General features: G+C 40.0%; 1 protein-coding gene across 1 annotated transcript in view; it reads left to right on the top strand.

Annotated features, from left to right (window-relative positions):
• Positions 1-178: 178 nt before the first annotated feature.
• LOC109478398 (dnaJ homolog subfamily C member 13-like) overlaps positions 179-12,079 on the top strand; it is a gene marked incomplete at its 3' end in the record, with an annotated part of 51,293 nt that continues 39,392 nt past the window's right edge. The window contains 21 exon segments of the mRNA XM_019779929.1: positions 179-323; positions 1,111-1,197; positions 1,542-1,617; positions 2,432-2,575; positions 2,744-2,788; positions 2,961-3,017; positions 3,510-3,599; positions 3,916-3,969; positions 4,181-4,387; positions 4,961-5,056; positions 5,329-5,420; positions 5,833-5,999; positions 6,453-6,532; positions 7,435-7,501; positions 7,992-8,097; positions 8,675-8,774; positions 9,355-9,462; positions 9,862-10,017; positions 10,468-10,646; positions 11,477-11,552; positions 11,921-12,076. Of these exon segments, the coding sequence (XP_019635488.1) occupies positions 1,121-1,197; positions 1,542-1,617; positions 2,432-2,575; positions 2,744-2,788; positions 2,961-3,017; positions 3,510-3,599; positions 3,916-3,969; positions 4,181-4,387; positions 4,961-5,056; positions 5,329-5,420; positions 5,833-5,999; positions 6,453-6,532; positions 7,435-7,501; positions 7,992-8,097; positions 8,675-8,774; positions 9,355-9,462; positions 9,862-10,017; positions 10,468-10,646; positions 11,477-11,552; positions 11,921-12,076 (2,133 nt within the window).

The raw sequence follows: 12,079 nt of genomic DNA, 5'->3' as shown, positions 1-12,079 counted from the left end.
TGACCTTTTTGCGATCTAACATTTCTTTCCCTTCATGATAAAAATGCCTAAACAATCTCCTGTTAAAAAGTGTACAATATAAAGCTTTTACTAATACTTTTCTCCCCTATAAATTATTGATATGTTCTAAATCGATTCCCTCCCCTCGGTCAAAGGTCGCCAGACTTGCGCCGTACCTTTCTAAGAGCCAACATGGCGCTCCGTCCAAGTCGGAAGAACTTCGGACCCAAATAAGAAGCTTTTAAAGAGATCTCGCGCCCTGCAAGTCCGGTTTGGCGGTTCCCGGAGAAAGCTCAGGTCAAGTGACACACACGAAAGTGACTGTGAGTTTTGCTAGCGCCATCTTCACCTGTTGTTTTCGTCAGGTACTGTTAGAATGTAGCGGTGTAGTATCATGATCATGTGAGGGGGTGGGGTCAGATGACTACACAAATGGTACCTGAGTGAAAAAAAGGCCCGGAAATACACCATACCAGGACGAGTTGGTGACATTTCGAGATAAACCTTAAGCGTAAAACCTTCTCGAAGCCCAAGTCATCTAACAACACTGACACACAGCTAGAAATTTGAAGAAGAGGTATTGTTTTCTAAAAACACTGATATCATAAATTATGCTCAACGTTACTTAAGTAGGTTGACGTCCGGATTTGTTGTCGATACTCTATTTGTTAATGTTCGTCAGTGTGTCTGATCTGTCTAAGCAATGAGTTACTCATTTTTACATTTTCGCAGCTTTCACGGATAAATGCATGTTTATACTAGATCTGAATGTCAAAACAAAAATTTAATTTTGTTTTGTTATAATCATAATCATCATCATGCCCCAACTATTACTGAACTATGACACTTCCTACCAAAGGCAAAGTTCAACCTACATAGTACAACTCAATATTTCGTGTGCTCCCTTGTCACTTTGCCTGTATGTTTGAAGATATTTCATTCTCCACTGGTTTCCCTTGTACAAGTTTGTAGATTTCCTGAACTGAAGCATCAGTTCTGATTTGACTCTGTTAGACTATACTGTATACATCAGCATTTCATAACAAAACTCATCTATATGAATGTTCTGATATGTTTCTGAGTCTGATGATGTTTTTCCTTGTGTTTCAGTCTCTCCAGAATGGCAGACAAGACAGTTCTTGTAGAGAATAAGGATGTGGCCTCCTACTTCACAACTAAACACTCATGGAGGGGCAAGTAAGTGTCTTAAGAAGGGGGGGGGGGCACCCTCATGTACTGTATACATGCATGTCTGTCTGTGTCATGTTACCTGTTTAAATTTATAGAGGCAGAGAATTTAAAAACATGATAGGGCCATTGTAAATGGTTTCAAATTTTCTTTGGTAGATCTAATTTTATTGTGTGATACATGCATAGAAAAGATTGTTCATTAAAAGAAAATTTGTGTGAAATTTAACTAGGCTTCTTAATTTCAAATGCTTTGCTGATGCATGTAAGCTGCATTTGCATGCAATTGTTTCCAACATGATCTAGTCAACCCTTTCTGGTGGTAACGAGTCTGTGATTTTTTTTATCTTCAGGTACAAAAGAATCTTCTCTGTGGGAACAAAAGGCATCACGACGTACAACCCACAGACTCTGGAGGTCACCAATCAGGTACAACAAACACGGAATATTAGATGTTTCTCTTTGATAGAAAATATGACATTCAATGACATATGACAATGTAAACATTTTTGTGTGTGACTTGTTTTTCTGGTTGTTTCGTTAGGTAATATCAAACAAGTGTGACATGTTGATCAGGTGAAATTTGATATCAGGATAGCCTACACTTTTGCATCACTTAAGATTTTGCAAATGGTATTTCTATATTTTAGTACATTTATATTTATTTTTAAGTATTGCTGAAGAAAGGGGAGATTTTGGATGGCATTCCCCTAGTGGATGATATGATTTTGATACACTGTGGTTTGCATGCACACAGAGTTGCCAGCACCATGAATTTTTAATAATTTATGTTCAGCACTTTCCAGGCCCATCTGTTGAAGTGGAAAAAAGGGCAGATCATTCTATTATTTCTAAAGGGTGAACATGTGACATGTGATGTTTGGTTCCTTTCCTGTCTACACTGGTACACTGGGCATCAAGCCATGCTTTTTCTGTAGCAAGTTTTTGGATGTACACGTACACATGTGTATGCATTCAGCGAGGCATTGCTTGCCTTTTTTGTTGGATTGTCGAGGAATGTCAGACATCCATCGTTCTGTGATAAAAATGACACTGATGAACGATTGGAAGAAAGGTGGATGCTTTCTGAAATGTCTGACTCCTCAGAAAATTTATTCAGTTGCTCGATCAATTTTGTATTATATTATTATGTTCTACCTGGATGTCTATCGTTCATTGATGTAGTGTTCAGTGTCCAGTTTGTAAATTATGTATGTTGACTGTCACCCCCCCCCCCCTGCAGTGGGCGTACTCAGACTTTGTCAGTATCCTGCCCAGTCCCAAGGCTGCGAGTGAATTCATCATCACCATGAAGAAACAGAACAAGAAGAACGACAGCATGCGATTCTCCACAGAGTACAGGGCAGACCTCATCACAGAGGCACTGGTTAGTAAACAACTTTCACTTAAGCAATATCTTGTTAGTAAACAGCTTACTCACTTACTTACTCTTCATTCCTATTGCTGGATCATCTGGTAAGTTAACACACAATGCTCTTATATTACATTGTCTTAAGTTAGAAAACTCAGTGACATTTTTCCTTCTGTGTTACAGAGATTTAGAAAGCAGTTTGCAGACTCAAAGGCACAGAGTGAAAAGGTAAGTGGTTATATACAAATATATTAAACTGAAACATTCATACAGATTTGTTAAATTATGAACAATTTGGAAGTAAGGGAGGAGTCGAAGTGTAATTGTATAATCGTTAGTGTAGATGACAAATGAACTGATAGTTTTTAAAGCTAATGTTTATTTGTTTATGTTTCTACAGAGGTTTAATGCCTACAAACACCACTGGAGTGACAACAGGGTACAGATTCTTCTAGAGGTGAGATTAGTCTGGAAGGGTGCATTATTTGCGGGGGTGTTTAATCTCTATGTGGTACATGAACATGTATATGTAGAATACAATTATATCATATTACATTGGCCTGAAAAGGACTACCACCCTTGCCATAAAAATCTTGTTATGAGCTTCAGATATTTACTAATAAATGGGATAGAAAGATTGACAAGCTTTTAACCTAGCTTGGGCACACTGAAGTATCTGTTTTGCTACCAATACTAGTACTTAACAGGGTTAGGCTAGCCTGGGTACCATCCGGATTTTCGCTACGCAATGCTCGAGAAAATCCGGATGGTACCCAGGCTAGGGTTAGGCAGCAGGGAGAAGATCAAACATGAATGACCATGTCAGCAAACACATAAATGTGGTCCTGGCTGAAGAATCAGTGGAGTTGCAATATTTGATTTTCATATTTGTATGATGGCTGCAAAAATAGTTCATTTTCAAAATATGAAACTTGTGTTCCATCCCCAGGTGACTGCAGGGTCGTTGAACCAGGTTGACCCTGCTACTAACAAGGTCCTGTGTTCTTATGACTATAAGGACATGGAGGGGGTGGCAGAGGTAAGTGTTAGGGGCAGTGTAACTGTGGTACAGATTTACACAGACTCAGAGGTGCTCAACATATTGTCCTTTTCTTATATAGCTGGGCTAATGTAATGAAAGTGTTAATAAACTTTATTGCTCAACAATTGTACAAGGTATACTTGACATATATTTACATCCAACATTTTAGTGGGAAAATTGCAATTTTTATTAGGAAGATAACGAAAGTTGATACCTTTTTTTGATAATTATTTGACTCTGAGCATCTTGTATGTTGATGAGTTTTAAACAGAGCTCTTGCCAGCAGATCATGAAATGTTGTTGTTGTTACCAGGTGTCTGACTACCCTGGTGGGTTCTGTCTGATCTATGGTGGATTCAGCAGACTGGTAAGTTTCCTCCTAATTGATTCACATTGTCATTATGATATTATGATATCATGCTAGTCTGTTATCAGCATTATGTAAGCATTGAAGATACCTGATTTTTTCTGATGTTGTTGCTTTCCCTGCCAAGCCTTTAAGAAATTCATAACAACTCAATTTGTTTCAATTTGTTGTTTAGTCTCATGATGTTGTTGCTTTTCCCCCGACCCTTCAGCACCTTTTTGCGTCAGAAAAGAAGGATGAGATCATCAAAGCAGTGATGGAGCACGCGGGAACGTACGTGGGACTCACGATAAAGCGGAGAAAAGACCCGATCGTCCACGACCAGTTCACCTCGCACAGACTCGGCAAGTACAGCGGAGACGAACACATCACCTCGCTGGCCGAGTTCGTGGTGCAGAAACACTCACAACGACACAATGTGAGTTTCAGGCTTTAAGTTTAACATATCTACATGTAAGGCTTAGAGCTACAGTCCATTCTGTACTAACACTCACAATGACACACTGTGAGTTTCAGGCTTTAAGTTAAACATATCTACATGTAAGGTTTAGAGCTACAGTCCATTCTGTACTCCTGACCATCAGAAACACTCACAACAACACACTGTGAGTTTCAGGCTTAAACAGTTCTACACGGTATGATTTAGAGCTACAGTGTACTAATTGTCAATCCATTCTGTACAAATGACTATTAGAAACATTCATAATGCCACACCATGAGTTTCAGGCATAAAGGATCATACATGTATGATTTAGTCAAACCTTTTGTACTCCTGACCATCAGAAACACTCACAACGAAACACCGTGAGTTTGTTTTCACAGTTTTGTAGTTAAGTACTACAGTCAAACCACCCTATAGAGGTGACCGTCTCTGCCTTAAGACAACAATTGTGGCCCTGTTTTGGTGGTCTCGTAGATTATTTTGGAAAAATGTACTCTTTAAGCTTTCCTCAGAACACTTTTTTCACTGACCATATCTTGTTTGTCCCAGGACCCAGTGAAAAGAATCTTCTGCCTGACAGAGACATGTATAGTGGAGAGAGATCCGGCTTCTTACACCATCATCACACTCAGGCCGTTATGTGATGTAAGTCTCCTTTATCCAATTACATTTGTATATTCTGTTGTCTGTAAAATCAAGTCTCTTAGTCTTACTGTTACATGTAGGCCAGAACTTTATCTGAGAAACAGTTAACTTTGTAAGTTGCATGGACAGGGAATGGGAATCTGTTATTGAATAACCTAACTTGTGTCTTGACCTGTGTAGATTTCTATGTATGTCCTTCACTGCACTTCTGTGACTGACATGGTGTCCTGCTATCAGGTTACCAATAGAACACATGTTCTTGTCTCCCACAGGTGTTTGCAATAGTGAGAAGCCAGGAGAACCCGCAGGTCTTTACTGTGGAGTATGTGAAGGGGGCCAAACGCCAGTACAGCTCCACCGACAGGTGAGACACTTTAGGAAAGTTACCAAGGAAGGACATGTAATGGTTTATTGGTAAAAATACTTGCAGCACAAGACTGAGTGAGATGTGTTGTCCACAGCACTTCTATATCTGTTTAAGACCATATTCTTGTGTTAAAGGATGACATCTGTCTATAGATTTCAAAAATGTTGTGTCGGAAGAGATATCGCAATGGGCACAATTCTAATGCCACGTTGACAAAACATCCAACGAAATCACATAAAAAGTCTTGGTTTCGCACAGGCATAGTACATTCTACAGACTTGCTTGCTGTCAAAATTGAGCGAAAAAAGTTGCTGATTGCTGTACATTTTGTCTTCCTGTAGAGACACGTTGATAGCCAGTATGTTGGACGGTGTATGTTTGACTGCTGTATTTTCTTGCCTTCTTGTAGAGACACGTTGATAGCCAGTATGCTGGACGGTGTACGTGCGTCAGGTAATCGGGACGTGTGTGTGAAGATGACCCCGACTGACCGGGGTCAGAGGTTAGGACCCCTGTTCACCCCTGTGGATGAGGAGGTGGAGAGTTTACATCTCAAGTTCCTGCAGCAGCCACCAAGTAAGGACTAATGTCTTAAAACTGATTATATCTGTGGCAATGACGTAACGTTAAACTTCACCAGACTGAGTTTATAGGTTCTTTTTATTCTAGTCTTGGGTTATTTACTTTATATTATGATTGGAATCCTTATTGCTTTGTCAACAAGTTATGAGAATCTACTGTAGAGTACCGGTACATGTAAGCGGATGATTTTTCTTCCTTAATGTGGAACAGCAGGTCAATCTTATATTAGAAGACAGTTAGTTATGAAAATTTTGAAAAAAGAGATTTGGATTCAGACCTGTATCTTGGAATTTTGCAGTGGATTTTAATTATGATTATGATATTTCTTGCATAATTTTTCACCCAAAGCGTGCATGTACCTTTGGATCTCTGTGCCCCAACAGTACTGAATGTGTCTTGAATTTTGGTCTATTTTATTTAAAGCGTTGTTGTTTTCCCTCTCTGCAGATGCCAAGTTCTCAGAAGCTGTGTACAGATTCAACAACAATGTGTCCTACAGCGGGCTGCTGCATGCAGTCACTGCAGATGTAAGTAGGAAACAGCAGGTCTCACAAAGTCACACTGTACATTCTGCAACTTACCTGTTACATATTTTGGATGTTTTCTTATTAAGGGAGCAGACATTCACATCCTATTCTCATGATATTGCCATGTTGCTTGTTGCCATGGAGACTGTAACCATGGAAACCATATGCAGCTGTGGCATGAACTGAAAGTGCAGCAATAGTTCATGATGTAAAGAGCAGCAAAGAGAAAGAATACTTTTTAGGAAGAAATGCTGATGAAGTTGAAAGAGTTTTCGCGATTTTGCAGAATTGCATTTTTGTGAATATGTTAATGAAAATTATGAAGAGAAATTTCCTTTTGAGATATTGCAGGTTGAAAAGAGGGAAATGTGTTTTTTCTATGTCTCCTGTTCCTTTTCTTCTGCCAGGGACCAAACACCTGGGCTGAGGGCACGCTTCTATCAAGGATAAACAACGTGAAATATTATTTGGGGCTACCTTGGGCAAATACTCACATTTTCATTTCCACTCCTCTTTTTTTTGCTTGATGAGCATTTTTGAAAAATGTAAATGTTGGCAGATTGGTTTAAAGACATTGCATTTTGGTCAACCTGGGAATGTCTAGAATGCACTGTTCTGAAATTTGATAGCCTCAGTTGTAGCAAAAATGTAACAGCAATCGGAGGAGCCTTTTGTTGTGGCATCTTTCCATAAGGACTGATGGAGTGATGAGTGCCAGTAACTGAACTTTGTAACACATGTTGCTACATTGTACAATGATGTATATTCTATCATAATTAAACAACTTGCACACTAAGAGATACTCAGGACAACATTTTTTTGTAAACACAGCAGTGAAACATCATGTAGTTGTATGCTATTGTTTTTTTCTTAGTTAACCTGAAGGTTTTATTGTTTTACAGGGTTTCTTTGCAGAGAACAAGGAGAAGTTGATCCACATTGCCATCACAGTGCTACTAGAGAGGGAAGGTGGGTTACGTTGGGTCTACAGCAGAATAAAGGACTATCAGTCAAAGCTTAGGCCACTATGGAGATGTCATTCTCTCTTCATTATAAATCTCCATTTTCTTGAATGCGATCATGCCATTTTTTAACATCAAGATTAGTGACACTGCCAGGATATATCTATTTTTTTAGAATTTCCTGGCTCTTTTTCCTTATATCTAGACCAATATACATGTATATGAAGTGCTTTATGCAGAAGAGAATGTAAAATCTCAGAGCACAAACTAATGTCATGTACACAATGTCTCCTGTGCATTTTGATTGTCATAATCTTACTGTAACAGTAGTACATGTTAGAATTATATGTATATAGTTCTAGTTCACTACAAATAGAATATTAGGTACTTTGTATTAGACTCGTAATACTGGGTAATGCATCCATGTATCCATCACTATATATTATTGTTGATTGATAAAGATGACTGTACTATGAGACTGTACTTCCCTTCCACAGGAGACCAGACCACGCTGCCTGCTGAGGACCTGGAGAGCCAGTTCCACGCCCTCCGCCGTCTGGTCGCCTCTAAAGCTGGCTTCTGTGCCTTCACTACCTTACCAAAGTCAGTAACTAAAGCCTTCACTACCTTACCAGTAATAGCTCCTTTACTACCTTACCCAAGTCAGTAACTAAAGCCTTCACTACCTTACCAAAGTAATTGTTTTAATCAAATTCTGTGGCTAAGCTATGTACATTAGCCAAAGTCAGTATCTAAAGCAAAAATACAGTCTTCATTTAAAGTAAAAAACTAGTCAATACTGCTACTCCAGGTACTAGTTCAGATGCTGTACTCCGAACCCATTTTTCCATGTTTACCTTTGCAGAAGGAAAGCATGTTGTTTTTGCTCAGTTTCTTCTTCTTCAACAAACACATGTACATAAGGTCAATTACCTTGACCAGATGTCTGTCACCATGGTAACCAGTGCTTTAACATACACCCTGTGGTGTTGTATTACATACATTATGTAGCAATGGCAGGACAGAGGGGCTGGTCACTATGAATGTGTCTGGGTAACAATAAACAGAGCAGTAGTTTGTTAGGCTAGACCACATGTATGTAAAGGTAAAAACATTTTGCACATTGGCCTTTCTAGTTTTAAAGATAATCTAACAATGGGTTCAATCCCTGTGTTGCCAGGTTCCGTGAGAAGGTCGGTCTGAAGGTGGTGAAGGCCCTGAAGAGGAACGACACCGGAGTCATCCATGCTGCCATCGACATGATGGGGGCTCTCATGCAGGTGGGGATATGATCAGATATACATGTGTTTGTAGAATACAGCAGGGTGTATTTTATATCACCTGAGGTTCATAATTATGTACCTGCCCAATGTGCCAGCAGTTGGTTTTATTACCATAACATGAAACAACTGTCACACCTGAACTTTGCCAATAACTTTAGGCATTGTTCTAGTACATTATCAAGATTGAAGTGGTAAAAAATCAAGCATTGCTGTCACTTTAATTTGCAACTTATCGATATTTCAATTAAGTATCAATTATCAAGCTGCTTTGCTTTTTGGGTTGATTTGCTAGGCATAAAAAGTGTGCAGCCTCAGTTTTGTGCCCAAGATAGGCCAACTGCATGTATATTTTTGCTTTTTTCCTTGCCTTGTTGTAATCATCCTCACACATGTTGCCCCCCTTCCAGCCCATGCATGATGACTTTGAAGTGATAGAGAATGAAGCTGCTTTGTTTTTTTTTGGGGGGGGGGAGTGAAAAGGGCCTGAAAAGTGTGCAGCCTCAGCTTTATGTCTGATTGCCTTTTCCATCTTCTTGTAAAGTTGTAATCTCTCCCACACATGTTGCCCCCCTCCCAGCCCATGCATGATGACTATGACCTGAGACAGGAGCAGCTGAACAAAGCCTCCATCTTATCCTCCAAGAAGTTCCTACAGAGTCTGCTGGACGTGTTCGCTGCTCATGTGGTGAGTACAAGGGACAGGTTTTCTTTGTTATGGCCAGTTCCTAGTTTATGCAAGACTGTATGAAAATGTCTCCCTCTCCTGCCTAGTGGAGGGAGCACAATGGCAGCTAAATTGGTAAGGAAGACTTCATAGGTATGCACCCAGGCAATGGTTATTGGCCTTTTGCTCAAAGGCACCCAAAGCAGGGTAGTAAAATCTTAATAAATTTTCAAAGACAATTTTCTGGTAATTTTTTTAATGTAAGTTGAACTAATCCTATCCCGTAGCATACTGATATCTGATATCACTGATCATGACTCATCGATATCTCTGAGGCAAAAGTGTGATGTCACTGATAGAAAATGATTGCTTGTTTCCTGACCTTTACCCTTTGAACCTATATGTTCTTTTTGCCCCCAGCCAAGAGGCACGGGTGCGCTGGTCATCTCCGCCATGTTGGATTTCCTGACCTTTGCCCTGTGCGCTCCATACAGCGAGACGACGGACGGGACGTACTTCGACAGTTTGTTACAGATGGTCGCAGACATGGGGAGGTCCATATTCAAGTTATTTCAGGTCAGGGTCAAGCTAATTTGATAGTGTTTATCACAGCCAACTGATGATTATGAGGTAGGGCTCTCTCAGGCTTGATCTGACATAGATTTTATGACCTTGTTTAAGAATCCCTGTGGTGTTTGTAGCTTTCATAATGTAACATTTTAAACAAGTCACGTTGGAAAACTAGCTATAGAAAAGCTCTTCATGTCAAGGCAGCATTTCCCTCTCTTTTGGATTTCTTAGATATTCCCTTAAAAGTCTATTACAAATGTATGTACACCTGTAATTAATAAGCAGAGATAATTAATCTTTAGTTAATGTCGGGGCTCATTTTAGAGTAAGGAAATCAGTGTAAAGTGCTTTTCCCAAGGACATAACACTGGGGCCTGCCAGGGATTCAAACCCAGCACCTTTAGATTCTGAGTAAAGTCTGTACATTAATGCGTATATATGTAAAACTCCATACAGCACCCCTCCATGGCCATAGTAAAAGGCGCGGGCCTGGTGATGAAGGCCATTATTGAGGAGGGGGACCAGGAGATTGCTGCCAAGATGCAGGACCTGGCCCTGGCTGAGGGGGCGCTGCTGAAACACTTGCACATCGCCATGTTTACGGCCAGCAAGGACAACAGGATGCTGGCGCTCAGGTAGGCATGGTAACAGTTGCCTGGCAACAGTTGCCTGGCAACAGTTGCCTGGCAACAGTAAAAATGGTGACTATTTATTGTACGTGTTTACCGTCAGCAAGGACAACAGGATGCTGGCTCTCAGGTAGGCATGGTAACAGTTGCCTAGTAACAGTTGCCTGGCAACAGTAAAATGTTGACTATTTATTGTACAGTCATGTTTACATCTAGCAAAGACAACAAGATGTTGGCACTCAAGTAGGCATGGTAAAAGTTGCCTGGCAAAAGTCACCCTGGTTCATGTCATGATGACTAGAATCATTGTTAGAAAAAAAATATGTAGACTATTAATTCTGCATGTTTACGACTGGCAAGGACAACAATTGTAAGTTGTTAGCCCTGAAAATGTGGTGTATGTTTTATAACTTCTGTCAACAGTGAGCTGGATTGCTTGAAAAAAATCGGTATGATTTGAGGAATGTGAAAAACCTACAGCAAGTTTTGCAATACAATGTCATGTATTGGCTAAGATTGCTGTTCTAAGCATCTTGTTGTGTGAATGTGTGAATCCATTAATTTATTAAAAATGATTCTGCATGTTACGACTGGCAAGGAAAGCAAGCCTTGTTTTATAACTTCTGTCAACAGTCAGTTGGATTGCTTGTTAGAATCAATATGATTTGAAGAATGTGAAAAACCTACAGCAGTTTTACAATATTGAATGTACTTGCTAAGATTGCAGTTTGCTTAGGCTAAGCATCTTGCAGTGTGAATGTGTGAATCCTTTCATTTATTAGAATTATATATGAAAAGAGTTAACTGTTGAACAACTGTGTGTTGTCCTGTTGCAGGCAGCTGAGTAGACACCTGGTGGGACTGTGGGTAACAGGAGCTCCGACAGCTATGGGGCTGCTCAAGAGGATTGTGGTAAATAAGAACCAGTCTTCAAATCATCTGTTCCACTCAGTTTGTTGTTTCAAGAGCATCATTCATTTCTGTAATGAGCCAGGTCTTCAATTGTGTGGTATCTATTAGTAAATGTAACCTATATTGAAACAGATATACCTTTCATCAGGTATTATGTTAATAGAAATACTGTAGATGTTTTATAGAGAGAGGGAAGCATGCCTTTTTAACTGGAACCAGAGACAAAGCGAACATTTATTATCGTAGCAGGTAAACGTGTGTATGGCTTCCAAATTGATGTTGTTGAACTTCCCAATCTAACATGACCAATTATAGTGTTTTAGATGAATAAACATTTCACACCACACATCTCTCCCTCCCCTGTCCAGCCCACAGGGTTGCTAGGTTACCTGGACTCGGAGGATCAGGTGCCGCAGAAGGAGGTGGATCTGATGCACGTGAGAGACAACGTGAAGATCGCCCAGGACCAATCACAGCGCAGGAAACCCCAGTGGAAACAGGTGGAGGAACTCCTGCTGCACTGGAGG

Source organism: Branchiostoma belcheri, unplaced genomic scaffold (genome assembly GCF_001625305.1).
Source record: "Branchiostoma belcheri isolate BF01 breed outbred unplaced genomic scaffold, Haploidv18h27 scaffold438, whole genome shotgun sequence".
Lineage (NCBI taxonomy): Eukaryota > Metazoa > Chordata > Leptocardii > Amphioxiformes > Branchiostomatidae > Branchiostoma > Branchiostoma belcheri.
The sequence above is the reverse complement of the archived record's forward strand: the minus strand, read 5'-3'. Positions and strand labels throughout refer to the sequence as shown.